The sequence below is a fragment of the Antennarius striatus genome, chromosome 5 (genome assembly GCF_040054535.1).
Source record: "Antennarius striatus isolate MH-2024 chromosome 5, ASM4005453v1, whole genome shotgun sequence".
Taxonomy (NCBI): domain Eukaryota; kingdom Metazoa; phylum Chordata; class Actinopteri; order Lophiiformes; family Antennariidae; genus Antennarius; species Antennarius striatus.
In genome coordinates, this window is record NC_090780.1 from 1,352,501 (window position 1) to 1,380,000 (window position 27,500).

Here is a 27,500-nt window from a genome sequence, read left to right on the forward strand (position 1 = left end):
TTTGGACTTTTATACAACTTAAACATAGAAGAACGTGTCAGAATGTTAGAGTATTTCACATTGATGACGTGTGAGTAGCTTGGCTCTCAGTCAGTGTCAGGACACGTCACCGCTGGTGTTCACAGCGTGCTTCAGAGAACATCGGTAGACGTTTGTGTGGTCGGACGAGGGGCGGAGCCCCAGGAACGACCACATCCTGCTGGAAATCAGCAGGAAGCTGGTGGAGTTTCACCCAGAACCGGCAGAACCGTGTCCAGGAAACGGGCTTCAGGTGGGTCCTGTGTCCTCTGTTCCCACGGAAACCAGGGTCCCGTAGTCTGAGTCAGAGCGGAGAGGCCAGTCTGTGGGGATCGGGTTTCCATGTCAGTTTCTGTTGGTCCTCGTCGTCTGATTCAGGCCCCCGTCTGCAGCAGCTCCTGGATCAGAACCAAACTCCTGGAAACTGGTTTTGCTGACTGGAGCGTTGCTGGACTGGCCGGCGATCCAGTCACCTCACCTGAACCCTCTGGAGAGTCTCAGGGCTGTTGTCCAGAGAAGGTCCAGAGGTCCCGCCTCCATAAATTAGGGCATAAATTAGCATATTAAGACCTTTGATTTGTAATATAAATATTTTTTTTATCTATTAATGAAATATTCCATAATTTTGAGGTAGAAGATTTTCAGGAGCTGTAAGTCAAACTGATCAAAATGTAAATGTAAAGGGCTGGAAATACTTTTAATTATGTTATAAATGTACCTGTATCTCCTTTCCGCATTATGTTTCATTATGTAACAGCTGATAGCAGCATTAGCATCCAAACCCCTTTGTGGCTAATGTTCAATGACAATGTGATTGGAAATATATAAATTAATTCTGAAACAGAAAACGCTCAGACAGTATAATGTTAGCTGGGAAGTGGGAAAAATTTGAGATAATGGGGTGTGAATCCAGGATTTAGTCCTGACCCCTCCTGCTCAGTGCTTCTGGGAACATTCTTCTGGTGGGGCTGCGTGACAAACATCATCATTCTGAGCCAATCGGGAGTCGTGGTATTACCATAGTAGGATTACTGCGTGTACTTGGTGGAGGTGTTAACTCTCTTAGAGCTCTGTTGTTGCTCCGTAGAACACGTGAGCAGATGTTTTCTGTTCTCCTTTGCGGTGGACTTTATCTCTGCAGGTCCCTCAATCCCAACGTCAGCCTGACTTTAAACAGACTTCCTGTTATTGTGTCAAACAGCGTTTTGTGTTTCAGGTTTTTTTCCCCGTTTTTCAGATGGTTTCCCACAGTTCATTGTCTTTATCCATTGGTTGTTGCTCAACTTCTGAATGTATTGGACAGCAGTGTCTAACCTGTTAACAGCAGTTTTCTAGCGGCTGTCGTTTTGGAACTTTAATAGATGTTGTCGCTTGGTTCTGATCTCTAACGTGACTCACAGACGAGGTTCTTGTCTTGTGAGGTTCCTATAATTAGACCCGTCCTAGCTGGGTGTGGATCTGTTTGCTTCAGTCATTGTTGCCTGAGTCAATGTGGAAATACAGTCAGGCAGCATCAGGACAGCCACGTGTGTCTATGCTCTTCTACTACCTCGGACATGGAGGAGTCAGAGTCCAGGATTACTTCATGGTGCTCTCCTCAGAAGATGAATCAGTCAGTTGAGAAGTGACGCAACAGTGAAATTTAAAAAGACACCGTTCATAATTGTTGACTTTTTACCAACTACATGATGGGGAACATGTACTGAAGACACAACCCCAATCGTCTAACTCTAACCATAAAGACACCGACTCTATCTGGTCTGTCTGACTCTCTCTTTCTCTGACTCTGTCCTTGTCTTCTTTTTATTTCTCTTCCACCCAACCGGTCAAGGCGGATGGCCGCCCAAAATAGTCTGGGTCCTGCCCGGAGATTCTTCCTCAATGAGGGAGTTTATCCCACCACTGTCTCTGATGCTCTGGAGGGTTCAGTTGGGTTTTCTGTCTGTCAAAGCGCTTTGATTAAGCGCTATATAAATAAAACGTGATTGATTGATTGATTGACTTTTCTTTGGAAAGCCCAAGAGCCTCACAACAGGAAGTTAGTTTTTATTATTCACTGGCCATGTGTGTCCTCGCTCTGCTGTTCAGAACCAAATAAAGACAGAATTGATCAAGAGGCTTTGAACGCCCAACCAGTCGTCTGCAGGTTTGATCAGACGAAGTGAAACCAGTTCTCCTCTCCGTCGCTGAGACATTCCTCCCCTCTGTGGTGGCCTCAGTTTCCAGCAGAGCAGCTGGTTTCCATTCTGGTGTCAAGACAGGGGTCAGAGGTCACAGGGACGGGAAGAAGTCACATGGTCTTCTTCGAACAGGAAACCATGTAACCTTTGACCCCCCTCGAATCCTCCCCCACCCAAAGTCAAAACTAATATACAGTAAGAGGGACTCAGCTCTGTCACTTTCTGCTCTTCACACAGTTTGGTTCACAGACTTTGCTTCAACATTTTAGCGTTGCCATGGAGAAGAAGGAAGTGATGCAACTCAGCCGTACCGCTTTCACAATGTTTACATCTGTGGCAATGATTGGATCCCAGCAAAAATCAATCAATCAATCAACTTTATTTGTATAGCACTTGATCACATCATCATCTGCATAATGTTCAAAAAATGGCTGATGAATTTACTTTAGTGACTGTAGGTGTGTGTGTGTGTGTGTGTGTGTGTGTGTGTGTGTGTGTGTGTGTGTGTGTGTGTGTGTGTGTGTGTGTGTGTGTGTGTGTGTGTGTGTGTGTGTGTGTGTGTGTGTGTGTGTGTGTGTGTGTGTGTGTGGAGTTTCTGCCCGGAGTGTCCCCGCCTCACACCCCAAGACAACTGGGATAGGCTCCAGCTCCCCGCGACCCGGATGAAGCAGTGACAGAAAACAGATGGATTTGTCATTTACTTTATAGTCCTTCCTGTTTAAATATCTTACAAAAGTTTGCTAATTAAAACTATATAAGTGCTAAAACATTTACTGTTGCTTGGCAACAGGGATGTCGGTGTTTCTCATTGGCTTAGGGTGAGCTAACTCCCCAAGTACTGTTCAGTCTCTTGAAAACGTTCTAGAACTCTGTTTGGCCTCTCCGTCTTCTATGGTGTGGTTGGTGGAGGGGGGGGGGGCAGCTGACAGGAAGAGGCGGGACAAACTCATCAGGATGTCCAGCTGTGTCCTGGGATGCCCTCAGGAACTTGTGGAGGAGGTGGAGACAGCTCGGCTAACGACTCCCACCCCATCCAACACACACTTCCTGCTCCATCAGCGACAGGACATCACACCCAAAGTGTGTGGGGGAGTGTTATGACAAGTTATTCCACCAGTTCATGTTTCTCAGATTTATTGATCAGCAGATCAAACACTGATCAGTTTGTCCTTCCCTGTGTTGCACAGTCAAGCTGTCTGCTAGCATTAGCACTGCTATCTGTTTCACTCAGACATCCTGACTGACTTTAAATCGGTCTTTTTGGCAGCTTGGACAGAGAGATAACGCAGTAGCGTCCCAGACATGTTTTTCTGACCTCTGCCTCAGGGGGTAAATGTTTGCCGTTTGTCACCCGGAGGTCGACCTGAACCCGGTCAGAGAGGTGGTTGGACTTTGGGACGAATGCACCAACAGAACAAGAACGGCTGACTCTGACCAGCTGTTCTCCCTTCACCCAAAGTTACTGATGAATCCCAGCCCGGGTGTTCACCCTCTTAATGACACAACTGTCGATCCCATCGTCAGACCTGAGCTGAGAAATCGGCGTTCCTTTCTTGGAACCAGGTCTAGAACGGAGCAATCCTGCTGTGAGCGCTGCTCCTTGGAGCCGTTGGATGTTCTGCCCTGCCTCTTTAACCAGAGGGCAGGAGCTGAAACGGGAGAAGCTGAGCAGGATGGAGACCTGATTGGTATTCAGAGAGCGAGTCGTTCTGCCGGGAGACATTCCTGCTGCAGAAAGAGGAGGAGGGGAGGAAGAGGAAGGGGGGACTCCTTCATCAGCAAACACCAAAAGTTGGGTCTCCCTCCCTCCTCTGGTGATTCTCAAGGTGCTGTGTTGTTGTTGTTGTTGTTGTTGTTGTTGTTGTTGTTGTTGTTGTTGTTGTTGCACAAGAACTCTTCGTTATCAGACATCAGTGACGTCGTCAACCAGAACTTTTCTGGTCCTGATCCTGGCTTCTCTCTCTGGGGACTGAACCTGGATTAACTGTTGGGGACAGACGGGACTTTTCTAACAGAACAGAGACGTTGGGATGATCCAATCTATGGGGAACCATAGTTTTAGATTATTTGTTTATTACATCCCTCGAAGTGGTGATGTATTGTAATTGTTAGTGTTTGTGTGTTCGTCCGTTTGTCCACGAAATATCTTCACAACCGGAGTCTGATGGAGTCTCAGATAGAAAGATGAAACAAAAAGCACGTTTTACCTGGAACGAATTGACCGCAAAGACCGAGGGATTATCATAGACCTTTTTAGGTTCACATCTCTGAACCTGATCAGATATAATCACTAAACAAAACATTTTCAGGAAGCCAGAGGCACAAAAATGTGTAGGTCAGGGGAAAATGTTGAATTCAGGGGTGTCGCAGGATGTTACAGTCTCTGATTGCCTTGTTGGTATTGCAGTAATACTCAGGAACTTGTATTTGACGGTGTTGGTCTGCCTTTATTTCTAAGCTGGGGCGGGGGCAGCCTGCTGAAATGGACGAGTTGTGGTGGAGGTGGGTCACCAAACCAAACAGCTTTCAGGGGAGGGGCTCACGTTGCTAAGGTAACGGGCTGCCTCAACGGTTGACGGCCTTGACGGCCACTCTCGTCTCCATGGTGGGCCTGAACCAACACACGGAACGGCCAATCAGACGTCAGAGTGAAGGGGCCCATTAATATTCAACTGTGTGGAGTTAATCTAGAGGCAGTGGGTTGCGTCCGTTGATTGGATGTCTTTGTGTGTCTGACTCAGGTGTGACCACAGATCCTTCTCCACCAATCAGAGGAGGTCGCGCCCTGACTTGATGGACGTCCGGCTGGGAGGAGCGATGGCTGCGGTGGGGATCGTGAGCAGATGACAGCGTCCAGAGCGTTTGTGTAGCATGCTGACCGACGGCTCCTCGTGTCGCTCCTGCTGCCCGCTCCTCATCTATCCCGCCATGTTGCTGAGGAGGAACATGTGCGTCGCCGTGGTGATCACTGCCATCCTCTTCCTCATGCTCGCTAGCCAGAGCATCCAGAGGAGGCATTTCCTGCCTCTGTCACTAGCCCTGCCCATCAGCCGGGCCACGCCCACCGGCACGCAGACAAGTAAGCAGCTGAATCATAAGAATATTCACAAACCTGTGTCTCAGCTCGGAGACGAGGAGGAGGAGGAAGAGGAAGAGGGGCGATCACAGGCCGATCAGCTGCTCTGAAAATGATCGAATGTTTTCTGATACTTTACAGATTTTGATCAACAATCGGTTGAAGCAGTTAAAGGCATAATTACTTCAGTAGAGCGCTCCAACGGTCAGCTCTTCACCAAACCTTTGTTTGCTCCACATGGTTCCACCCTGAACACGTGAATTCTGATAGGCCGGCTAGACATTACAATTGTTTTCACAGCTTCTCCCAATTTTTATTACGTTACGTGTACATTTAATTCGGTTTACAGAATAACTCATTTACAGACAGACAGACAGACACTAGTAATCCAAGGGAAATTCCATGTGTCATCTAGTCACGATAAATATATAAATACACATATATATATGTATGTATATATTTATACATACAGGCACATCCACAAATGAAGGTCCTCACCTCATTCGCTGATGACACTGTGATTTTTCATGCTACGAGCTACGCTAACTACTGAGTAGGCATTAGAAGTAAGGGGACTGTGTTTAATGGGTCTGGTTTGGGTACTGCTGCTCTAAGTGCCTTCAAATTGCCCCTTGGGGATAAATAAAGTTTTTTTTAATTGGATTGAATGGTAAGAGGGATCTCTCTGACCAATCACGGGCCCCCAAGGTCACATGCTTGGTACCTTGACAGAACCAGGTACCAGGTTTGCCAAAGTGAATGCTAACAGAGCCTCTGGAATAGTGGGAAGGCAAACTGGTACCACTGATGTAAACGGGACATTAGCTGTATTAGTACTAGTACTAGTAGTACTAGTAGTAGTACTAGTACTGATAGTGTTTGCTCCTAGTATGAATCGCGCTGGTTTTGTTTGCAGTAGCTGAACCCACGGTGCCTCCTGCCAACCTGACCCCTGACCCACCCAGGACCCCCCCTCCTCCCGACACCCTCCCATCTGAAGTGGAGGAGGAGCCGATAGAACTCTCCCGGTCTGGCATCAGGTAACACAGTCAATGGCAGGAGGTGTGTGTGACGAGCGTGTTCTGTCCCCGTCTGACTCCTCGTCCGTGTCCTCCTTCAGGTCATGTGGTTGTACCGAGTCCTGTGTTTCAGACACGGGGGGGTCCGACTGGTTCAGCCAACGTTACGACCCCAAACAAAAGCCGGTCCTCCGACAAACCAACAACAACTTTGACCCAGATGCACTCAGATGGTGGCTGGTGAGAACGGAACACTGATACAGTAACACGACTGATTCATTAGTATGAGGTTTGAATCCGTGTTAAAAGGTTTGTTTTGTCCAAAGTTAGATTTGCTGCACTTTTTGTGAAAGTATTGGTTATGAATCAATCAGTAACTTAGAGTTTGACATTTAATTTGAACGAAAAACCCTTCATTCACTGCTGGATTAAAAGATTATTTGCTTATAATCTATAATATATAATATATGGTTCCTACTTTTCTGTATTTCAAAGCTAATGATCCTTTGGACACCACATGGTGACAAAGTGGCAGCACTCAGTAATGAGAATCAATAAATCGGCTGCAATAAGCTGCACGATGACCAAACAATGTGTTCCAGTAAATAGTCAGAGCTGTTTTTCTGAAAATCTGTACATTCAGGGAATTTAATATCTGAAAGTAGCCCCCCCCCAAAACTGTCAGCGGTCTGGCTGAGCCGTCAAACACCTCAATGTGTTTTACTGCATTTATAGATTCAGTCCTGCTGCAGAAACCATTAGTGGATTAAACAGGGAGGTGGGGAGTGGGGGCTAACATCTGAGCCGCGGTATGCTCTGGATCCTGTGTGAGTTTTAAACCAACAAGCAGAGCTGCGCTGCACCTAGAACAACAACAAAAGAGAAGGAACTAGTCCCGCTAGAGTCCGTAGTGGTCTTCTCTCAATCGCCCAAGACAGAGACGATTCGCTGCACCTTCCTCCGCCTCTCCACAGGGTCTTCAAAGATCCAGCAAGGACCAGACGCTAGAAGGAGTCATGTCAGAACTGTTCCAGGTCATTCCCTCCCCCACTGTGGACTTCAGACCCCTCCCCTCACATTGTCGTAGTTGCGCAGTAGTTGGCAACTCTGGCAAACTTCGAGAGTCTGGGAATGGCAACCTGATCGACGCCCACGACTCTGTAATTCGGTATGAGTGACAAAGGTCACGTTTCTTGATGGTCTGCGGCCTCCTCACCTTCCTCATCTTCCTCACCTTCCTCACCTTCCTCGTCCACAGGATGAACAAGGCAGTGACTCGAGGATTTGAGAAAGATGTTGGGAATCGGACGACGCATCACTTCATTTACCCGGAGAGCGCGGTGGACGTGGAGCACGGCGTCAGCCTCGTCCTCCTGCCCTTCAAACTGAGAGACCTGGAGTGGCTGACCAGCGCCCTGTCCACCGGCAGCGTCAAGATGTAGGCGAAGTACCCCAACACGGGCAGACGTTCACCTACTGATTAACTAGGTTCAGTCACCAGTTAACTAGGTTCAGCTACCATTTAGTTAGGTTCAGTTACTAGTTAGCTAGTTTCAGTTACCAGTTTGTTAGGTTTAGTCACCAGTTACCTAGGTTCAGTTACCAATTGTAGGTTCGATTACTACTTTGCTAGGTTGAGTTCCCAATAATTAGTTACAGATATATTAGTTTAGTTACCAGTTTGTCAGGTTCAGCTGCTAAAATCTCAAACTAATCCAGTCTAAACATCAACCCTCATAAATCCCACCTTTTTGAAGGGGATAATGCACTTTTAAATTGGATTGATTGATTGATTGATTGATTGATTGATTGATCGGTCGGTTGGTCCGTGGTTGGTTGGTTGGTGATTGGTTGGTGGTTGGTTGTTGATTGGTTGGTTGGTTGCTAGGTTTGTTGATTGGTGATTGATTGGTTGGTGGTTGATTGGTTTGTGATTGCTTGGTTGGTTGGTTGGATGTTGGTTGGTTGGTGGTTTTTTTTGGTGGTTGTTGGTTGGTGATTGGTTGGTTGCTAGGTTGGTTGGTTGGTGATTGATGGGTTTGTGGTTGGTGATTGGTAGTTTGGTTGGTTGGTGGTTGGTTGGTTGGTGATTGGTTGGTTGGTTGGTGGTTGGTTGGTTCGTTGGTTGGTGGTTGGTTGGTTGGTTGGTTGGTTGGTTGGTGGTTGGTTGGTTGGTTGGTTGGTTGGTGGTTGGTTGGTTGCTAGGTTGGTTGGTTGGTTGGTGATTGATGGGTTTGTGGTTGGTTGGTTGGTTGGTGATTGGTTGGTGGTTGGTTGGTTCGTGGTTGGTTGGTGGTTGGTTGGTTGGTTGGTTGGTTGGTTGGTTGGTTGGTTGGTTGGTGGTTGGTTGGTTGGTTGGTTGGTGGCTGGTTGGTTGGTTGGTGATTGGTTGGTGGTTGGTTGGTTGGTTGGTTGGTGGTTGATTGATTGATTGATTGATTGATTTTTTCAAATAGATGATTTTAAGGCCTGTCTTATTTTCTCTTTTGTACTTTTCTGCATGTTGGAACATTTTTTGACTGCTGTTTGTTGCTGTGTGTGTTTTCAGGACCTACATGCGAGTTAAAGACCGGGTGGAGGCTGATAAAGACAAGGTTAGATCACGCCTTGTAAACACGCCTCAGCCTAAAACAACACGCTCACGCAGCTCTCACCAGCTCATTCAGCCATTTTAACGTGATGTAGTTGTGTTTGGGACCTTCAAGTGGAGGTTCTTACCAAATTCTGTGAAATGTGTTCACCGCCTGAGAGCCGGTGAGCACCCCCTGCTGGCACCCTGAGGGACTCCAGCGTCACGCCTGCTTGTTCAGTTCATTTGAGTTCACTTCAAACCTTGGACACAATCAGGATTTTATTTCAGTTCCTCACCTGGTTCCTCCTCACTCGCTCTCCTATGAGTTACAGAATGACTTAATTTGAAGACTAATTAAAGGGCCACATATTTATGATGTAAATGAACTAGGAAGGAGGTTGGTCAGAATTCTCATTGGATAGAAGTAGAGCTCTTCTCTAATGTGGGTTATGAAACCAGAGTAATGTTGAACATAGGAAGAAAAAATGAGTCTATATTTGCTCATAACATTATTCTAACCCAATTTTGTTAGAATAAAGTTCTACTACTACCAGTAGTAGTACTACTACTACCACTACTACTACTACAAAGGAAGTCACTTCTTCAGTGTCACCATGATAACAGTTGTGTGTTCTGTGTGTAGGTTCTAGTCGTGAATCCCGTGTTCTTCAAGTACGTTAACGACCGCTGGACTGAACGTCATGGTCGCTACCCCTCCACTGGAATGCTAGCCATCATCTTCGCTCTGCACACCTGTGACAAGGTAGGGGGGGTGTCTGTCCCCCATACTGTATATCCATACATAAAGTCAAACCTAGAGATAGGAGTTTAATCCGTTCTTTGTCTGAACTCGTAAGTCAAACAACATTTCCCCATTTAAAATGCTTGGAAAAAAGCCCCAAACCCCCTGAATTATGGAGACAAAAAACATGTTTTCATCGACTAGACAAGCAGACTTAATCTGTGTAAATGTTTCACCCACACTTAGTTGTTCCAGTTCGTCATGTGTTCCATTCCCGTCTTGTGTCCAGGTGTCAGTGTTCGGTTACGGCGCTGACCAGCAGGGGAACTGGCATCACTACTGGGAAGAGAATCGTTATGCTGGAGCTTTCAGGAAGACGGGGGTCCACAGTGCTGAGTTTGAAACCCAGATCATCCACAGGCTGGCCAAGGAGGGCAAAATCAGCCTCCATCTCTGACGTAACCACTATCAGACTGGACTGACCAGCAGTAGGCTGACTGACCAGCAGAGAGCGCACCACTAACGAGGGACCAGAACCCAACACACCTCCCAGAACCCAGCGGGGTCTGGTCCAGAAACCAGGCCACTCCGTCCTCTGGCGCCGGACTCACACATTCCCTCCACGTTTGTCTTACGGCGGCAGATTGAGACGAAATGGAGAGGACCCAGACCTGCGTACCTCCTGACGTCCAATCCTAACATCTGAGGTCAGGTAGGCGGAGCTTGTGACACCCCCCTGCCCTCAGATGAACTCCTGTGTGTGACCACAGTGGTGGGAGGGAGTTCCCTTCACTGTGGGAAGAGACCAAAGCACCTGTTGTCTGGGATCAGCCAGAGAAGAGACACTGTGAGGGGGGGACAAATACACGAGAGACAATCTAAGGGGGGGACAACCACACAAGAGATGCTCCGAGGGGGGGACAAGCACACAAGAGAAGCTCCGAGGGGGGGGCAACCACACAAGAGACACTCTGAGGGGGGGACAAGCACACAAGAGACGCTCTTAGGGGGGAACAAATACACGAGAGACAATCTAAGGGGGGAAAACCACAAGAAAGACGCTATTAGGGGGGGACAACCACACAAGAGAAAGTTTTAGGGGGGACAACTACACAAGAGACGCTCCGAGGGGGGGGGGGCAACCACACAAGAGACACCTTTAGGGGGGGACAACCACACAAGAGATGCTTTTAGGGGGGGACAACCACACAAGAGATGCTTTTAGGGGGGGACAACCACACAAGAGATGCTTTTAGGGGGGGACAACCACACAAGAGACGTTCTTAAGGGGGGACAACCACACAAGAGATGCTTTAAGGGGGGAACAACCACACGAGAGACACTTAGGGGGGGACAACCACACGAGAGACACTTAGGGGGGGACAACCACACGAGAGACACTTGGGGGGGACAACCACACACTTTTTATATCCTTATGTTTGGTTTAATGAAGAATCTTTTTGTCTATGGAAGCACTTTTTGTCCTGATGGGCGTCTCTCTGTCCCGACACCTCATGAGGCCTTTTTTTGTTTTTTTATATCCTTTATAATCCGTCCATTTAATCTGAGTCAATCTGAAGTGAAGCGTCTCGATCACCGTCTCGCGTCTCGGTTCCTGTTCACGAGTCAACAGGCGGCCGTCCTCTGTCCAAAACATGAATGTATTTTTAGAGTCAATGTTTTCCAGCAACAGTAGTTGCTTAAGTGCCCCCCCTCCATCCACACCCCCTCCCCAGGGGAAATGTATTTGTCCTCTAACGTTTCTCTTAAACCAATGAAGAAGATGTGGATCTGATGACACGTCCTAGAAGACACGGAGACAGGCGGCTGATTGGCTATCATGACCTCCTTCATCTTCCTCAGTGAGGAAGATCCCACAGCGAACATCAGCTTTAAAGAGTCCCACCCCTCCCCCACTCTTGGAAGAGCAGTGATGACATCTCCTCTATCGATGGTGATGGATTGGGTATCTGTAATGGAGACTAACCTTCACATGTATCTGAAATGTGTGTCATCTAAATATTGAAGGCACAACCACTTGTCACACTTCCTGTGTGAAGCTAGTGAAGGTAGAAGGTGTGGTTTATGAGACACAGCAAATAATAAATCATCTAACTGGTGGATCGATCTGTACAGACTGTATGGAGTCATGTCTTTGCTGTTTTCACGTCAAAATAACGTCCCCATCCATCTTCTGGAGTTGTTTGAGTGACTATCAAACCAAACCGGACTGGGTCACATGGTCGGTGACATCACCAGCGTTGAAATGAAGATGGTGTACTGAAGTCGAACCAAAAACAACCCGGGAGACGAATGAAGAGTCCAGTCCGCCCAACGCTAGCCGGGTCGTGGAGTCAGGTGGAACGTCTCCGTCCCATTGGTTGGGACCTTGTTGATGTACAGAATAAATGCTGATCCAATCCAGTAAAGGTGGCGCTCTGATCTCACTGCTGTCCTTTGAGTTCTTTGTCCACGTCTTCAGGATGTTGTAACACTCGAGTTGTAGGTTTAGTTTCAGTTGGTTTATGCTCATAACTAGAACAGGGGTGGGCACGTGGAATTGTGTCAGAAGGCCAGAACAACAATAACTTCAACTTAATTCTGATCAACTTTCCTCTACTGTAAGATGGAAATGTACTAAATTAAATGTTTTGAGTAGCTGTACTGATAAATGAAAGAATAAATCAGCTCAAACATGCACGTATGTTCATACAGAAGTAACGGAAGCAACAAAATCAAATTTCAAAGCAAGACTGTAACATCCTGCGACACCCCTGAATTCAACATTTTACCCTGACCTACACATTTTTGTGCCTCTGGCTTCCTGAAAATGTTGCTTTTTGTTTTGTGACTATATCTTATCAGGTTTCAGAGATGTGTTCCTTAAAAGGTTTAAAAATGTAAGTTTTCCTCCCTGAATATAACATCTGTTGTTTCGTCTTTCTATCTTCTCCGGTTCCTGAGTTATGTGCAAAAACATGTACAAAAGTTGAAATTTGACCTTGACCTAGTTTTCTCAAGGTCAAGGTCATCATCTTATTTTAATCCCCTTTGCTGCCTGAGTAATGTGTTTTTCTTTCATCTTTCTAGCATGTAGCGTGAATGCTACAGGACCATAGTGTCAGAGTCACACCACTCATCAGTAAAGAGCAGTCAGCTCTCTCAAGTCAATCTAAGGTTGTTCCAAAGTGGAGTGAAAATCAATCAATCAACTTTTATTTATATAGCGCTTGATCACATCAGCAGACATTTCAAAGGGCTTTAACAGACAGAGAAACCCAACAGAACCCTCCAGAGCATGAGGGACAGCGTTGTCAGGCCTTTAGATTTCTTATCTTCTATTCTAGTTCCCCACCTTTCAAGTAGAATCACATAGACAGAGGCCGTATCTTCAAGCATCAATGTATTAATGATCAATAAAAGCAAAAGAAAAGAAACAACAGAAGCTTCTAAAGTAATAACTGTAACTCCGTTTAACAGGAGAGACCGAAAATACCCTCAGCAGTCTAGGCCTATAGCAGCTTATCTAGTGGAATCTGTTGTTTCTGATTGTAGGTTTTATCAAGGAGGGTTTTGAGTCTACTCTTAAATAAGTTAAGGGTTTCTGATCATGAGGATCTTGATTTTTATTCTAGATTTAATCAGGAGCCAATGTAAGGATGACAGGACATGAGAGATGCTCTCTCCTCCCAGTTTGAGTCAGTATAGAGGAGCCTGACAAGCCTAATACTCTGGAATTGCAGTAATCTAATCTAGAAATAACAAAGGCATTTTTTTCTGCGTCTTTTAAGTACAGTATAAGAAATTTGTAATTTCAGTATTGTTTCATCAATGAAAGAAAGCTGTCTGAGACACAGACTTAGTATTGGATTTAAAAGACCACAACCCCAACCCTCCAGTAGCCCTAGAGCTCTAATGGGCGATGTGTTCAGTCTGAACCGACACCACCCGGCTGTCAAAAAAGTTTCAGACGCTGGCGACAGTCCTCCAGCACCCAAAGCCAACTGGGGCATCCATAAATAATCTCGTGCTGAATCATTATCTGTAATAGTCTCTGTTGTCTGAACGTCTGGATTCCTGTCCCTGACCCCTGGAGGATGGTAGTCGAGGCAGACCACCATCCTGAAGGATGGTGGTCCTCCTGTCAGGGTCTGCTCAAGGTTTCTTCCTGTTCAAGGAAGTTTATCCTCGCCGTTGTTTGTTCCTGGAATATTCTGTTGGGGTTCTGTAAACGGGTTGAGAGACTAGTTTAGACCAGCTCTGTATGTGAAGACCCACGACAGATGACTTCTGTTATGATTTGGCGCTACAGTGATCCCTCGTTCATCGCGGTTAATGCGTTCCAAGAACCACACGTGAATAACGAATTCCGTGATGTAGCGACAAACTATTTATCTTATTATTTAGGGTAATTTAAACGTTTCTGAACCCCCCCACACTGACATTAAACAACCTTCTCTCTGTATTACCTTTAAAACACTCTGATAGACTGTTTAAAGCACCTTTGTGTCTCATGGAAGTCAGAGACCCACAGAACGTAGAACACTTCAGGAGATCAAGCAGCTCTTTAGAATTCAAAGACGTGACGCCGTCAATGTCAATTAAATAAACCAGAAGGAACCCGACTGGAAGTTAGGGTCGGACAAGACGTCTGCTCAGGCCGTTACCACGACAAACGGACATTCACTCTGTTTCCACAAGACACGTTTGACTTTTATTATTTTGTGCATTCAGTCGTGAGGTCATTTTATGAAGCACTTTTCTGCTTTTGTGGGTCACAGAGGTTGTTGATGTTCTGTATATCCCAGCAAACTTATGGATTTATTGTGTGCATGTTTCCTGCAATCTGAGGTAACAACAAAAGTTCCTAAACATGAGATAAAACTAAGATATAGGAAAGTTTCCTGTTTAGATGATGGAAAGAGAGACAAGAGGAAAAGACGATGAAAAATAGTCATTTGTAAAAAAGAAAAAGACAAGCAGTGGTTTGTTTGTGCTACAGTTCTCTAATAGACTCAGGGTGTTGCTCTGATCTGGATCTACTGCCCACATTCACATCGTGACTGGTGTCACATCGGTTTACAGCAGACAGCATTTATCCTTTGGTCTTCAGTTTCCTTTGTGCTCTGATAACACAGTGACATCTCCATAGATTAATAAATACATACAGTACGTCCTAAAAAAATACGAGACACAAAATAGTTGGTCAAATAAACTTCCAGAGAAAAGTTCAGGGTCTGGTTTTAGTTTCAACAAGCCAGACTCCGTGTGCTGAATCAGCTTTAATCCTGAATTAATAAATCAAAGTATCGTCGACATAAACTGACGGGTCTGTGTAAGGCCGTCTCCATGGCAACATCACATAACCCAGGCTTCATGACCGACTGGTCTCCTCTGTGATGTGTCTGTCACCATAAAATCATCACAACATGCAAAGCCGCTGAATCCGGATCAGTCCAGACCAGAGCCTGAATACCCAACCAGGTCCACCTCACCAGGTCCACCACAGATCTGAGGTCCACACAGCGCCACTGCCATCTGCTTTGGGGGGTGTGGTTCTCCTGAGTTTCTGGTTCTCCAAGTTGACTGATGATGTCTGGATCTGGACTGACCCAGGTCTACAACGGTCCTGGTCCTGGTCCTGGTTGGGTCAGGCTCATGTCAGTCTATGAGCAGCTGGACAAAGGAGGACGGGAACAAACCTCTCTGGTCTGGTTTGTCCTCTATGTAACCATGCTACACACACACACACACACACACATACACACAAACAAACAAACACACACACACACACACACACAAACAAACAAACAAACACACACACAAACACATTGATTTTTGGTCTGAAGTCCATGAATATCTGATTTTTTGGTGAATTATCGGTTAACCGTTTAGTCTACAGGTAGTGGCAGTTTCTCCTGACCTCCACTGGGAGCACCAATCAGATTGGATGATGATACCTACCCACCAATCACTGTCTTCCTGCCCCAGGACCACCAGCACCTGCCCTTCAGAGAAGCTCAGCTCGTCGTGGTGATCGGCTTGGCAGTCGTACAGCGCCTCAACCCGCCGGGCCGTCGCTCCCCGAGGCTGATGGGTAAACTTGTGTCACGCACTGAAGTGGTTGTGGGTGTTTGGGGCATGATCGGGGGGTTAAAGGTTAGAGTGTCTCACCAGGGATCGACGAGGAAGAGGCTGGGGGGCGGGGCCTCTTCTGTGACTCTCGAAGCTCTGAGAGCGCTGGCTGTTGGGCGGGGCTTTACTGGTAGGGTACACCAGGTGGGAGGCACTCCCGTCGCTGTCCGCTCTCCGAAAGCCTCCACCAGAAGTCAAAGTCAATACTTAATCTATGTTTTCTATACATTACACATATACATTAAATGTACAGAACTGATGGAGAGCATAGAAGTACCTCCTTCAGGTCTTTGAGTCCGAGGACCAGCCGGCCTGGAGACACAGGAGACTGGTTAGTGTTTCAAGTTGTAATTCAGCATTAGTCCATCAGAGGGCAGCACCGTCCAGCTCAGCTACAGAAGAGTCCGTTTCTTCAAGATGCTCTGCTTCAAACTGATGTTTTTAGTAATATATGTTTTCATTTCCACTGTTTCCTTCAGGTTAATGTGAAACATTTGAACACTGATCAATATTTACATCAATTTACTTGTAGACGGGACGAGTGTGATCTGTTGTCCGCAGCAGAACAGACCTGATCTGGACTAAACTGTAGATAACCAGTCCCAGTTCTATTCTGAACTTTATTAATAAATGCATTTTGATAATATTTGGTTAATGTGAATCTATTTTAAGCTGACAAACAATTAAATTTTATTTTGTAATAGAGAAAGGAAAAAAGGTCTGTCTCGTCTTCAGCCGATTCTTTCTCATTGTGGGTCACGGAGGTTGTTACAGGCTAATAATATATATTTTATTCTGATGTATTGTACAGTAACAGGACATTATGTGCGTTCAACTGTTTACTAGTGATTTTATTATTACAGTATTTGTGTTTCAGTGTTCTGGGGGGGTCTGACGTGTCTCAGGTACTCACTTCTTAAAGGACGAGTCTGGACTGCTGTAGATCCAGGGACTGTCTGGCACCCCATAATCTACACACACACACACACACACACACACACACACACACACACACACACACACACACACACACACACACACACACAGTTATTAACAGTCCCTGACAGTCTAATGGCAGCATGTCTTCAGATCCTACCATGGGTGCTGGACTCGGAGCAGCTCCTCTTCCGCTGAATGCTGATTGGAGGGGTCGACTTCCTGTTTGTTGTCAAGGAGAAGAAGAGCTCCCCGCCCTCCTCGTCTTCCTCCGTAACTCCTTCTCCCCCAGCAGGTGGTGGAGGAGGAGGCACGTTAGGAGCTGGCAGATGAAAAGATGCAGAGATCATTTCAATATACAGTATGTGACTATCCATCAGCTGCCGCCTCGTTTTCTTTTATTCTGTAGTTAATAGAGACTCATGAAGCACCACAGCTTCAATCTGTTTCACTGAAGGTCAACGCTGTAGAAGCTTCACAGGGGCAAAAAACTCCACCTAGAACAGTTGGCTTGTTTAGATAAATAAGTGTGATCTAAATGATGTAGGAACCAATGTTGTCCTCCTGTAGGAACTAAATGATGTAGGAACCAATGTTGTCCTCCAGTAGGAACTAAATGATGTAGGAACCAATGTTGTCCTCCTGTAGGAACTAAATGATGTAGGAACCAATGTTGTCCTCCAGTAGGAACTAAATGATGTAGGAACCAATGTTGTCCTCCTGTAGGAACTAAATGATGTAGGAACCAATGTTGTCCTCCTGTAGGAACTAAATGATGTAGGAACCAATGTTGTCCTCCTGTAGGAACTAAATGATGTAGGAACCAATGTTGTCCTCCTGTAGGAACTAAATGATGTAGGAACCAATGTTGTCCTGTAGGAACTAAATGATGTAGGAACCAATGTTGTCCTCCAGTAGGAACTAAATGATGTAGGAACCAATGTTGTCCTCCTGTAGGAACTAAATAATGTAGGAACCAATGTTGTCCTCCTGTAGGAACTAAATGATGTAGGAACCAATGTTGTCCTCCTGTAGGAACTAAATGATGTAGGAACCAATGTTGTCCTCCAGTAGGAACTAAATGATGTAGGAACCAATGTTGTCCTCCTGTAGGAACTAAATGATGTAGGAACCAATGTTGTCCTCCTGTAGGAACTAAATGATGTAGGAACCAATGTTGTCCTCCTGTAGGAACTAAATGATGTAGGAACCAATGTTGTCCTCCTGTAGGAACTAAATGATGTAGGAACCAATGTTGTCCTCCAGTAGGAACTAAATGATGTAGGAAAAAATGTTGTCCTCCAGTAGGAACTAAATGATGTAGGAACCAATATTGTCCTCCTGTAGGAACTTAATGATGTAGGAACCAATGGTGTCCTCCTGTAGGAACTTAATGATGTAGGAACCAATGTTGTCCTCCTGTAGGAACTAAATGATGTAGGAAGCAATGTTGTCCTCCTGTAGGAACTAAATGATGTAGGAACCAATGTTGTCCTCCAGTAGGAACTAAATGATGTAGGAACCAATGTTGTCCTCCTGTAGGAACTAAATGATGTAGGAACCAATGTTGTCCTCCTGTAGGAACTAAATGATGTAGGAACCAATGTTGTCCTCCAGTAGGAACTAAATGATGTAGGAACCAATGTTGGCTGGTCAGGTTTCTGCTGGAAGCATTAACTGAGGCTAACGCTGAACTCTGAATGTTTTACTAGTTGATGTTAACTATTGGTGGATTAACTGAGAAACTTCATGAAATCAAACAGACATCAAACATAAAGGGGCGTGTCTGACTTTTGATGAGTAGGAAGTGACATCAGCGCGTCATTCACCTCAGTCGAGTAAAGCTGGGCTATATTAATAGAGTAATAATGACATTACTTTAGTATTTAGACTGAAATTTGATAAATAACGGTTTATGAACAATTCATCTTACAAACAACCTCTCAGAACCAGTTGTGTTTGTATGTTGAGGACTACCTGTACTACGTACTCAATCAATACTGCCCTCAGAACTTTTATCAGGGCCAAAGAAACATCTTGTGTTTTCAGGAGGAAAAGCTTCCGGGCCCCTTTCTGCTAGTCGTGTGAACACTACTGAACACTGTTAACATATATGTAATGAGTAGTCTCACCTTTGACCCTGGGGGGCAGTGGAGGTGCGGGGGAGGACGGAGGGGGAGGAGGGGGGCTGGACACAGAGCCAGATGGACGGCTGTGGAGCTCCATCGCCATGGCGAGCCTCCTCCCCACGCTGAGGAGCCCCCCCCCGACCGCTCCAGAGGAGGAAGGGATGGTGGAGGAGGAGACGGAGTGGCTGAAGCTGAACGGACGGGAGGTGAAGGAGAACGAGGAGGTGAAGGAGGAGGAGGAGGAGGAGGAAAAGCGCTCCTTCTTCACTGGAACGTTCTGGAAAGGAAGAGGAGGTGAAAGTTTAGTTTGGAGGCACCACTAAACTTCAAACATTATTAAAACTGGTCTTTAACTCCACCAACATGTGGTAAAGAACGAGATACAGTCTCACTGTTGTATCCATCCACCAACACGTGGTTAAGAACGAGATACGGTCTCACTGTTGTATCCATCCACCAACACGTGGTTAAGAACGAGATACGATCCCACTGTTGTATCCATCCACCAACACGTGGTAAAGAACGAGATACGGTCTTACTGTTGTATCCATCCACCAACACGTGGTAAAGAACGGGATACGGTCTTACTGTTGTATCCACCCACCAACACGTGGTAAAGAACGGGATACGGTCTTACTGTTGTATCCACCCACCAACACGTGGTAAAGAACGAGATACGATCTCACTGTTGTATCCATCCACCAACACGTGGTTAAGAACGAGATACGATCCCACTGTTGTATCCATCCACCAACACGTGGCTAAGAACGAGATACGATCCCACTGTTGTATCCATCCACCAACACGTGGTTAAGAACGAGATACGATCCCACTGTTGTATCCATCCACCAACACGTGGTAAAGAACGAGATACGGTCTTACTGTTGTATCCATCCACCAACACGTGGTAAAGAACGGGATACGGTCTTACTGTTGTATCCACCCACCAACACGTGGTAAAGAACGGGATACGGTCTTACTGTTGCATCCATCCACCAACACGTGGTAAAGAACGAGATACGGTCTCACTGTTGTATCCATCCACCAACACGTGGTTAAGAACGAGATACGACCCCACTGTTGTATCCATCCACCAACACGTGGCAAAGAACGAGATACGGTCTCACTGTTGTATCCATCCACCAACACGTGGTAAAGAACGAGATACGGTCTCACTGTTGTATCCATCCACCAACACGTGGTAAAGAACGGGATACGACCCCACTGTTGTATCCATCCACCAACACGTGGTAAAGAACGAGATACGGTCCCACTGTTGTATCCATCCACCAACACGTGGTAAAGAACGAGATACGGTCTCACTGTTGTATCCATCCACCAACACGTGGTAAAGAACGGGATACGGTCTTACTGTTGTATCCACCCACCAACACGTGGTAAAGAACGAAATACGGTCTCACTGTTGTATCCATCCACCAACACGTGGTTAAGAACGAGATACGATCCCACTGTTGTATCCATCCACCAACACCTGGTAAAGAACAAATACGGTCCCACTGTTGTATCCATCCATCAACACCTGGTAAAGAACGAGATACGGTCTCACTGTTGTATCCATCCACCAACACGTGGTAAAGAACGGGATACGGTCTTACTGTTGTATCCATCCACCAACACGTGGTAAAGAACGGGATACGGTCTTAATGTTGTATCCACCCACCAACACGTGGTAAAGAACGGGATACGACCCCACTGTTGTATCCATCCACCAACACGTGCTAACCATTTCCCTCTGGTTTCAGATCATGACTTCCTCTCTCTGTGATCACCTTGTCATCCGTATCATCGTCACTGTCGTAGAAGTCGTCACGGCGCAGCCTCCACTCGTACTCCACGTGGATGTGATGGTCCAGCTGGTTACACTGGGCCTGCTGCAGCTGTGCAGACAGACAGTCAGTTCACTAGAGGTCGACATCAGTGCTCAGATGTGGAGACGCGACCTCGTGACCTCACCAGAGCCTCACAGTCGCCGTGCTTCAGCTTTCGACTCACATCCAGAGCGGTCTCTCCTAATTCGTTCTCTGTCAAGAACAAAAAGGTTTGATTTCAACAGGGAAAGTTGATGTTCCTCTACATTTGTCAAAACTTCTGACTGCAAAAAATAATTTCCTTTAAAGAAAGGAAATTATGATGTAAAAAATCACAACATGTGGGATTGAATCATTTCATGTCTGGCTCTGGTTTGGGAGGGACAACATCTCAAGAGGGCCTTGCCACCAGCTTTACTTCCTGCCCATTGCTCATTGGCTCGTGTCAGCAGCGTCGCTCTAGAACCGAACCATCTAAAAGAAGCTCAGTTCTGCTAACACATCAGAACATACCACTCAAAACTAACGGACGACTCCTGCTGAATTCATTTTGAATCTTGAACTCTTGAATGCAGCTCTATGATTGGTGGAAGTCTCCCTCTTTTTTTCTCTTTTTTTCGCAGGCTAAATGCTGCTGGCATGGACAAGTCCTGGTGTCCCCAACAATGTCTTCAAAGGTAACATGGGCCAAAAAAACTAATTATTAGACGCACAAATTGTGGGTTATTTCAGATAAATCTGTCCAGCAGATTTTGAGGACACATACAGAGTGTGTATCTGTATCATGTATGTATCTATGTAGCCGTCAATGACGCTTTTTCAGTGGGGAGTGGTAGAGGAGTGGAAAGGTAGGAAAGTTAACCAATGAGAGAGCTTCTACAACTTTTTACCTACTGGTTTTAAATAATGCTGCCCTCACAAGTACAGTGTGTGTGTGTGTGTGTGTGTGTGTGTGTGTGTGTGTGTGTGTGTGTGTGTGTGTGTGTGTGTGTGTGTGTGTGTGTGTGTGTGTGTGTGTGTGTGTGTGTGTGTGTGTGTGTGTGTGTGTGTGTGTGTGTGTGTGTGTGTGTGTACGTATTACTGATGTGTGTGTTGGCTCTGGCTCTCAGCAGAAGTCTCACACAGTCGCTCTTGTTGTGCAGACAGCTGTAGTGTAGGGCTGTGTTTCCTGCTGATGTCTGGACGTCCACATTGGAGCTGGAGACGAACAAGAAACACACAGGTAAACACACAGGTAGAAACACAGGTAAACAACAGGTAAACACAGGTAAACAACAGGTAAACAACAGGTAAACACAGATAAACAACAGGTAAACACAGATAAACAACAGGTAAACACAGATAAACAACAGGTAAACACAGGTAAACAACAGGTAAACAACAGGTAAACACAGATAAACAACAGGTAAACACAGATAAACAACAGGTAAACACAGATAAAAAACAGGTAAACACAGGTAAAATACAGGTAAACACAGGTAAACAACAGGTAAACACAGGTAAACAACAGGTAGACACACAGTTAAACATACAGGTAAACACACAGGTGTACACAGGTGAACACAAAGGTAGACAACAGGTAGACACACAGGTAAACAACAGGTAAACACAGGTAAACAACAGGTAAACATAGGTAAACAGGTAGACACACAGGTAAACAACAGGTAAACAGGGAGACACAGGTAAATAACAAGTAAGCACACAGGTAAACGCACAGGTAAACACACAAGTAAACACACGGGTAAACACACGGGTAAACACATGGGTAAACACAGGTAAACACAGGTAAACACACAGGTAAACACACAGGTGTACACATGAAACACAAACTGACCAGTTCTGAGCCAGAAAGTCCAGGATGTGAAGCGACGTCCTGTCAGCCAATAGGACAGCAAGATGGAGAGCAGTCTCCCCTTTGTCCTGTTGACATGGAAACCAGTGGGAGCATTTAGGTGTGTGTGTGTGTGTGTGTGTGTATGTGTGTGTGTGTGTGTGTGTGTGTGTGTGTGTGTGTGTGTGTGTGTGTGTGTGTGTGTGTGTGTGTGTGTGTGTGTGTGTGTGTGTGTGTGTGTGTGTGTGTGTGTGTCTACCTGTATGTGTGTGTGCAGCGGTTGGCTCAGCTCCGCCTTCTGAGCGTACAGCTGGATGAGACCGTAGATGTCGCAGCTCTTGGTCGCCTCCTGCAGGCTGAACCTCAGAGCTGCGGGTGAGTTGTAGCTCTGCCTCACAAAGTGAGCGTCCTGGTATTTAGAGAGGATGAAGTCTTTACGCTCCGTCCTGCAAAGGTACCACAAACACACAGCATTTAGGTGTGTGTGTGTGTGTGTGTGTGTGTGTGTGTGTGTGTGTGTGTGTGTGTGTGTGTGTGTGTGTGTGTGTGTGTGTGTGTCTTACATGTGGCTGTGCTGGGAGGGCTTCAGAGACGGACTCAGGAGGTTTGCCTCTAGTATTTCATTGAAACCAGCATTTCCAACGTTCATAGCCAGCTATGAGGGAGGAGACAGAATTCAGCCGAGTGCATACAGCTCAAAAATCAGAGAACAGGAGAAGTCACGCGTGTAGAACAACATGTATGCAAGGTAAAGACATGAAACTGAAAGGAAATGTACCAACATGTACAAGGTGAATCAGTAAGAGAGGCGTGGTCCCAGACCTTTAAAATCTGACAACCGTTTCTAGAAACTGAAGCTGAAGGCGTTGAGAAACATAATGTCACTATTTTAATGTTGAATTAAATTTAAGGAACAAACAAACAAAGTATCTGATAACTGGATGGATCAACTAGTCAACAGATTAGATCTACCAGCAGGTCTGAGGTCCCCAGACTATCCAGGCTCAGTGACTGGATCCTGGAGACATGGACCCCCATCTCCCTGTGGATCCCTGAACACTCAATACAAGTCAGGATGCCCAGGTTTGTGGAGAGCCAACCAGGATCTACAAAGAGAGAGAGCGTAAAGGGGTTAGGACTCTACTCGAACCAGAGAAAGCTCTAAGGTCTCCAACCCCCTTTATCAATGAAGTGGTGAACGGAGGCAGCAAAAGGGGGCACAGACACGTGGTCTTTGTGGTGTGGTGGACCCTCCCAGTCCTCACCAACATCTCAGTTCATCAGTGCTGCAGTAATTAGACGCCCACAGAAGTTACCTGTGATGTTTCACTGATGTGGTGTTAACGGTTGAAGTGTGTGACTGTCATCAGTCGTGTGATAAGGAGGAAGTTATCACTGGTAACACGAGGCCCACCTGGTGCCCCACAGTCACAGCAATTGTTGTTTCCTGGCATCAGTCTGACGTCCTCAGTGATGGCCCGGGTCAGGTCCTCCACGCTGCTCTCTGCCCCGCCTCCTCCGCCAAAGCCCCGCCTCCCCCCATCCAGAGCTACCGCCAGAGCGTCCTGCTTACTGTTACTGAGCACAGAGATCCACCTGAACACACACAACACACACACAGGTACACACAGACACACACAAGTACACACACAGGTATACACAGACACACACAAGTACACACACAGGTACACACAGACACATACAAGTACACACACAGGTATACACAGACACACACAAGTACACAACCAGGTATACACAAGCACACACAGGTACACACAGACATAGAGGTACACACACACACAGTTACACACAGACATAGAGGTACACACACACACACAGGGACATACACAGGTATACACAAGCACACAGAGGTACACACAGACACACAAAGGTACACACACAGGTATACACAAGCACATACAGGTACACACAGACACACACAGGTACACACAGACACGCACAGGTACACACACAGGTATGCACAGGTATACACAGGTACACACAGACACACACAGACACACAGGTACACATACAGGTATACACAAGCACACACAGGCACACACAGGCACACACACAGGTATACACAAGCACACACAGGTACACACACAGGTATGCACAGGTATACACAAGTACACACAAACACACGCAGGTACACACACAGGTACACACACGGGTATACACAACCACACACAGATATACACAGATACACACAAACACACACAGGTACACACAGACACACACAGGTGCACACACAGGTATACACAAGCACACACAGGTACACACACAGGTATACACAAGCACACACAGGTACACACACAGGTATACACAGACACACACATAAACACACACACACGGTACACACACATATCCAACGTGTTTACTCGGTGTCAGTTCCACGTGCGATGGACGTGAACTCGTGATAATTCCTCACTCACGCCACACATTCAGCTTCGTTCTCAGCCAGGAAGTGGTAGGTCCGATTATCTGAGGGGCAAGGTCACATGACACAGGTTACACGTCATTATCATGTGTGTATCAATAACATGGCTATTCTTGATTCTCATTGGCTGGGTGATGCTGCCATCCTGACAGATGGCAGGAACGGTGAGAACAAAGATCAACTGTACAGAGATGTCTGACCCAACGCTACTTTAATACGTTTTAGAGCTACAAAGAGTTCATTATTATCTCTGTCACTTTTACTTTCATTTTAAATCTGCGTGACCTTCCTGAGGGTCTTACGGGAGATGAGGTCGAAGCATTTCTTGTCCTCCACACTGGGTTTCACCTGGCAGGTGAGCAGGTTCAGTCTGGTCGGGGGTTTGTTGGGCTGAGACGGAGAACGGAGAAGGATCATCATCATCATCATCATCATCGATAGATATATAGATATATACTTTATTAATCCCGAAGGAAATTCAATATATCATCTTCTCACAAACAATACATAGATTCACATAACAGTAGATGAAACAGACCAAAAGACATTACATAAATAAATATAACATAAAAAGAAGCATAAGAAACATCGCAATTGGTCAGTCAGTCCCATTGTTACGTAAAGACGGGCACGAATCTGAAACGAACCGTTTTATGGAGTTTCCAGACTCTAGGAGCTGGTAGGGTTAGGGAGGACCACTACGCAAATGTACAGACCTGAAAAACTGTGTTTTTCACAATAGGACCCCTTTGATGTTAACACACACACACACACACACACACACACACACACGTGAACTTACAGTAGCATGTGCGATGGTCAGGTAACAGTTGTGAGCCGAACATTTTCTCTTCTGCCACATTTTTCTTAACCTGAAACAGACACATGGTTTAGAGTGTGTGTGTGTGTGTGTGTGTGAATGTGTGTTTGTGTGTGTGTGTGTGTGTGTGTGTGTGTGTGTGTGTGTGTGTGTGTGTTTTGTTTTTATTTACCCACCCGTCACTTTTCTTGTAGAGGAATCCTGTTCTTTCTGTGCCGTACAGTCTGTCTCCAAGCAGCTGGTGCATAGTGTACACCTGTTTAGGTAAAGAGTCCTACACACACACACACACACACACACACACACACACACACACACACACACACACACACACACACACACACACACACACACAAAGCTCCTGTTGAACAGCATCATGACACTAGCGTGTTAAAATGGGCTGAACTACTGCATTGTGGGAAATGTAGTTTTGGTCAAAGCACATTTATCACCTATTTATTTTTAGACACTCTGAATTTTTTATGTTCTCGTGAGCCACATTAAATGACGTGGAGGGCCACATTTGGCCCCCGGGCCTTGAGTTTGACACGTGTGGTTTAAAGGTCCATTTCAAGGTTTCTTTTTCAGACCAACACCTGGTTCAAATGACCTGTGAAAAATGTCAAAAAAATGTGTGTGTGTGTGTGTGTGTGTGTGTGTGTGTGTGTGTGTGTGTGTGTGTGTGTGTGTGTGTGTGTGTGTCTGTGTGTGTGTGTGTGTGTGTGTGTGTGTGTCTGTGTGTCTGTGTGTGTGTGTGTGTGTGTGTGTGTGTGTGTGTGTGTGTGTGTGTGTGTGTGTGTGTCTGACCTGCTCGGTGTGGACGACCGGTCTCAGCTGATCCCTGAGGGACACCAGCTGCCTCTTCTCGTCCTCCTGACGCTGCTTCACCTGCAGACACACCTCACCTGTCACACACATCTCACCTGTCACACACATCTCACCCATCACACACACATCTCACCCGTCACACACAACATCTCACCCGTCACACACACACGACTCACCCATCACACACAACATTTCACCCGTCACACACACGACTCACCCGTCACACACACATGACTCACCCGTCACACACATCTCACCCGTCACACACATCTCACCCGTCACACACATCTCACCCGTCACACACACGACTCACCCGTCACACACATCTCACCTGTCACACACACATCTCACCTGTCACACACACACCTCCGTCACACACATCTCACCTGTCACACACACACCTCACCTGTCACACACATCTCACCTGTCACACACACATCTCACCTGTCACACACACACACCTCACCTGTCACACACATCTCACCTGTCACACACACATCTCACCTGTCACACACACACCTCCGTCACACACATCTCACCTGTCACACACACATCTCACCTGTCACACACACGACTCACCCGTCACACACACACCTCACCTGTCACACACATCTCACCTGTCACACACACATCTCACCTGTCACACACACACACCTCACCTGTCACACACATCTCACCTGTCACACACACATCTCACCTGTCACACACACACCTCCGTCACACACATCTCACCTGTCACACACACATCTCACCCATCACACACACGACTCACCCGTCACACACACACCTCACCCGTCACACACAATCTACACCTTGAGGGTTTTTTGAAGAAGAGCTGAAGCCAAGGTGAAAGACTTAAGCCATAATATGAAAATATAATATATAACTATAATATGTAATCATGATATATAGTCTTATTAACATGTAATCATAACAAGAGTTCTG

The 27,500-nt window shown here is 46.2% G+C and overlaps 2 protein-coding genes across 3 annotated transcripts in view; one reads left to right on the forward strand and one right to left on the reverse strand.

Moving 5' to 3' along the window:
• st3gal8 (ST3 beta-galactoside alpha-2,3-sialyltransferase 8) overlaps positions 1-10,550 on the forward strand; it is a 12,927-nt gene extending 2,377 nt beyond the window's left edge. Inside the window, exons 2-9 of one of the 2 annotated variants that reach the window (XM_068315257.1) lie at positions 4,940-5,277; positions 6,194-6,314; positions 6,395-6,533; positions 7,268-7,461; positions 7,552-7,731; positions 8,842-8,887; positions 9,509-9,628; positions 9,897-10,550. In XM_068315257.1, the coding sequence (XP_068171358.1) occupies positions 5,070-5,277; positions 6,194-6,314; positions 6,395-6,533; positions 7,268-7,461; positions 7,552-7,731; positions 8,842-8,887; positions 9,509-9,628; positions 9,897-10,064 (1,176 nt within the window). In that variant the 5' untranslated portion in view covers positions 4,940-5,069 and the 3' untranslated portion in view covers positions 10,065-10,550. Of the gene's footprint in view, positions 1-4,939; positions 5,278-6,190; positions 6,315-6,394; positions 6,534-7,267; positions 7,462-7,551; positions 7,732-8,841; positions 8,888-9,508; positions 9,629-9,896 lie in introns of both variants that reach the window. The other variant, XM_068315256.1, reaches the window with a different exon arrangement.
• A 238-nt stretch (positions 10,551-10,788) lies between these two features.
• Positions 10,789-27,500, reverse strand: part of unm_sa1614 (un-named sa1614) — a 23,403-nt gene continuing 6,691 nt past the window's right edge. Inside the window, exons 9-28 of the mRNA XM_068314609.1 lie at positions 26,535-26,615; positions 25,904-26,001; positions 25,710-25,779; positions 25,210-25,297; positions 24,903-24,951; positions 23,882-24,063; positions 23,440-23,573; positions 23,031-23,122; positions 22,727-22,913; positions 22,471-22,556; positions 21,718-21,833; positions 20,782-20,849; positions 20,598-20,705; positions 18,811-19,084; positions 16,839-17,000; positions 16,656-16,713; positions 16,020-16,054; positions 15,775-15,924; positions 15,572-15,687; positions 10,789-15,343 (exon numbers count right to left, since the gene is read on the reverse strand). Coding sequence (XP_068170710.1) covers positions 15,269-15,343; positions 15,572-15,687; positions 15,775-15,924; positions 16,020-16,054; positions 16,656-16,713; positions 16,839-17,000; positions 18,811-19,084; positions 20,598-20,705; positions 20,782-20,849; positions 21,718-21,833; positions 22,471-22,556; positions 22,727-22,913; positions 23,031-23,122; positions 23,440-23,573; positions 23,882-24,063; positions 24,903-24,951; positions 25,210-25,297; positions 25,710-25,779; positions 25,904-26,001; positions 26,535-26,615 — 2,229 coding nt within the window. The 3' untranslated portion in view covers positions 10,789-15,268. The remainder of the gene's footprint in view (positions 15,344-15,571; positions 15,688-15,774; positions 15,925-16,019; positions 16,055-16,655; positions 16,714-16,838; positions 17,001-18,810; positions 19,085-20,597; positions 20,706-20,781; positions 20,850-21,717; positions 21,834-22,470; positions 22,557-22,726; positions 22,914-23,030; positions 23,123-23,439; positions 23,574-23,881; positions 24,064-24,902; positions 24,952-25,209; positions 25,298-25,709; positions 25,780-25,903; positions 26,002-26,534; positions 26,616-27,500) is intronic.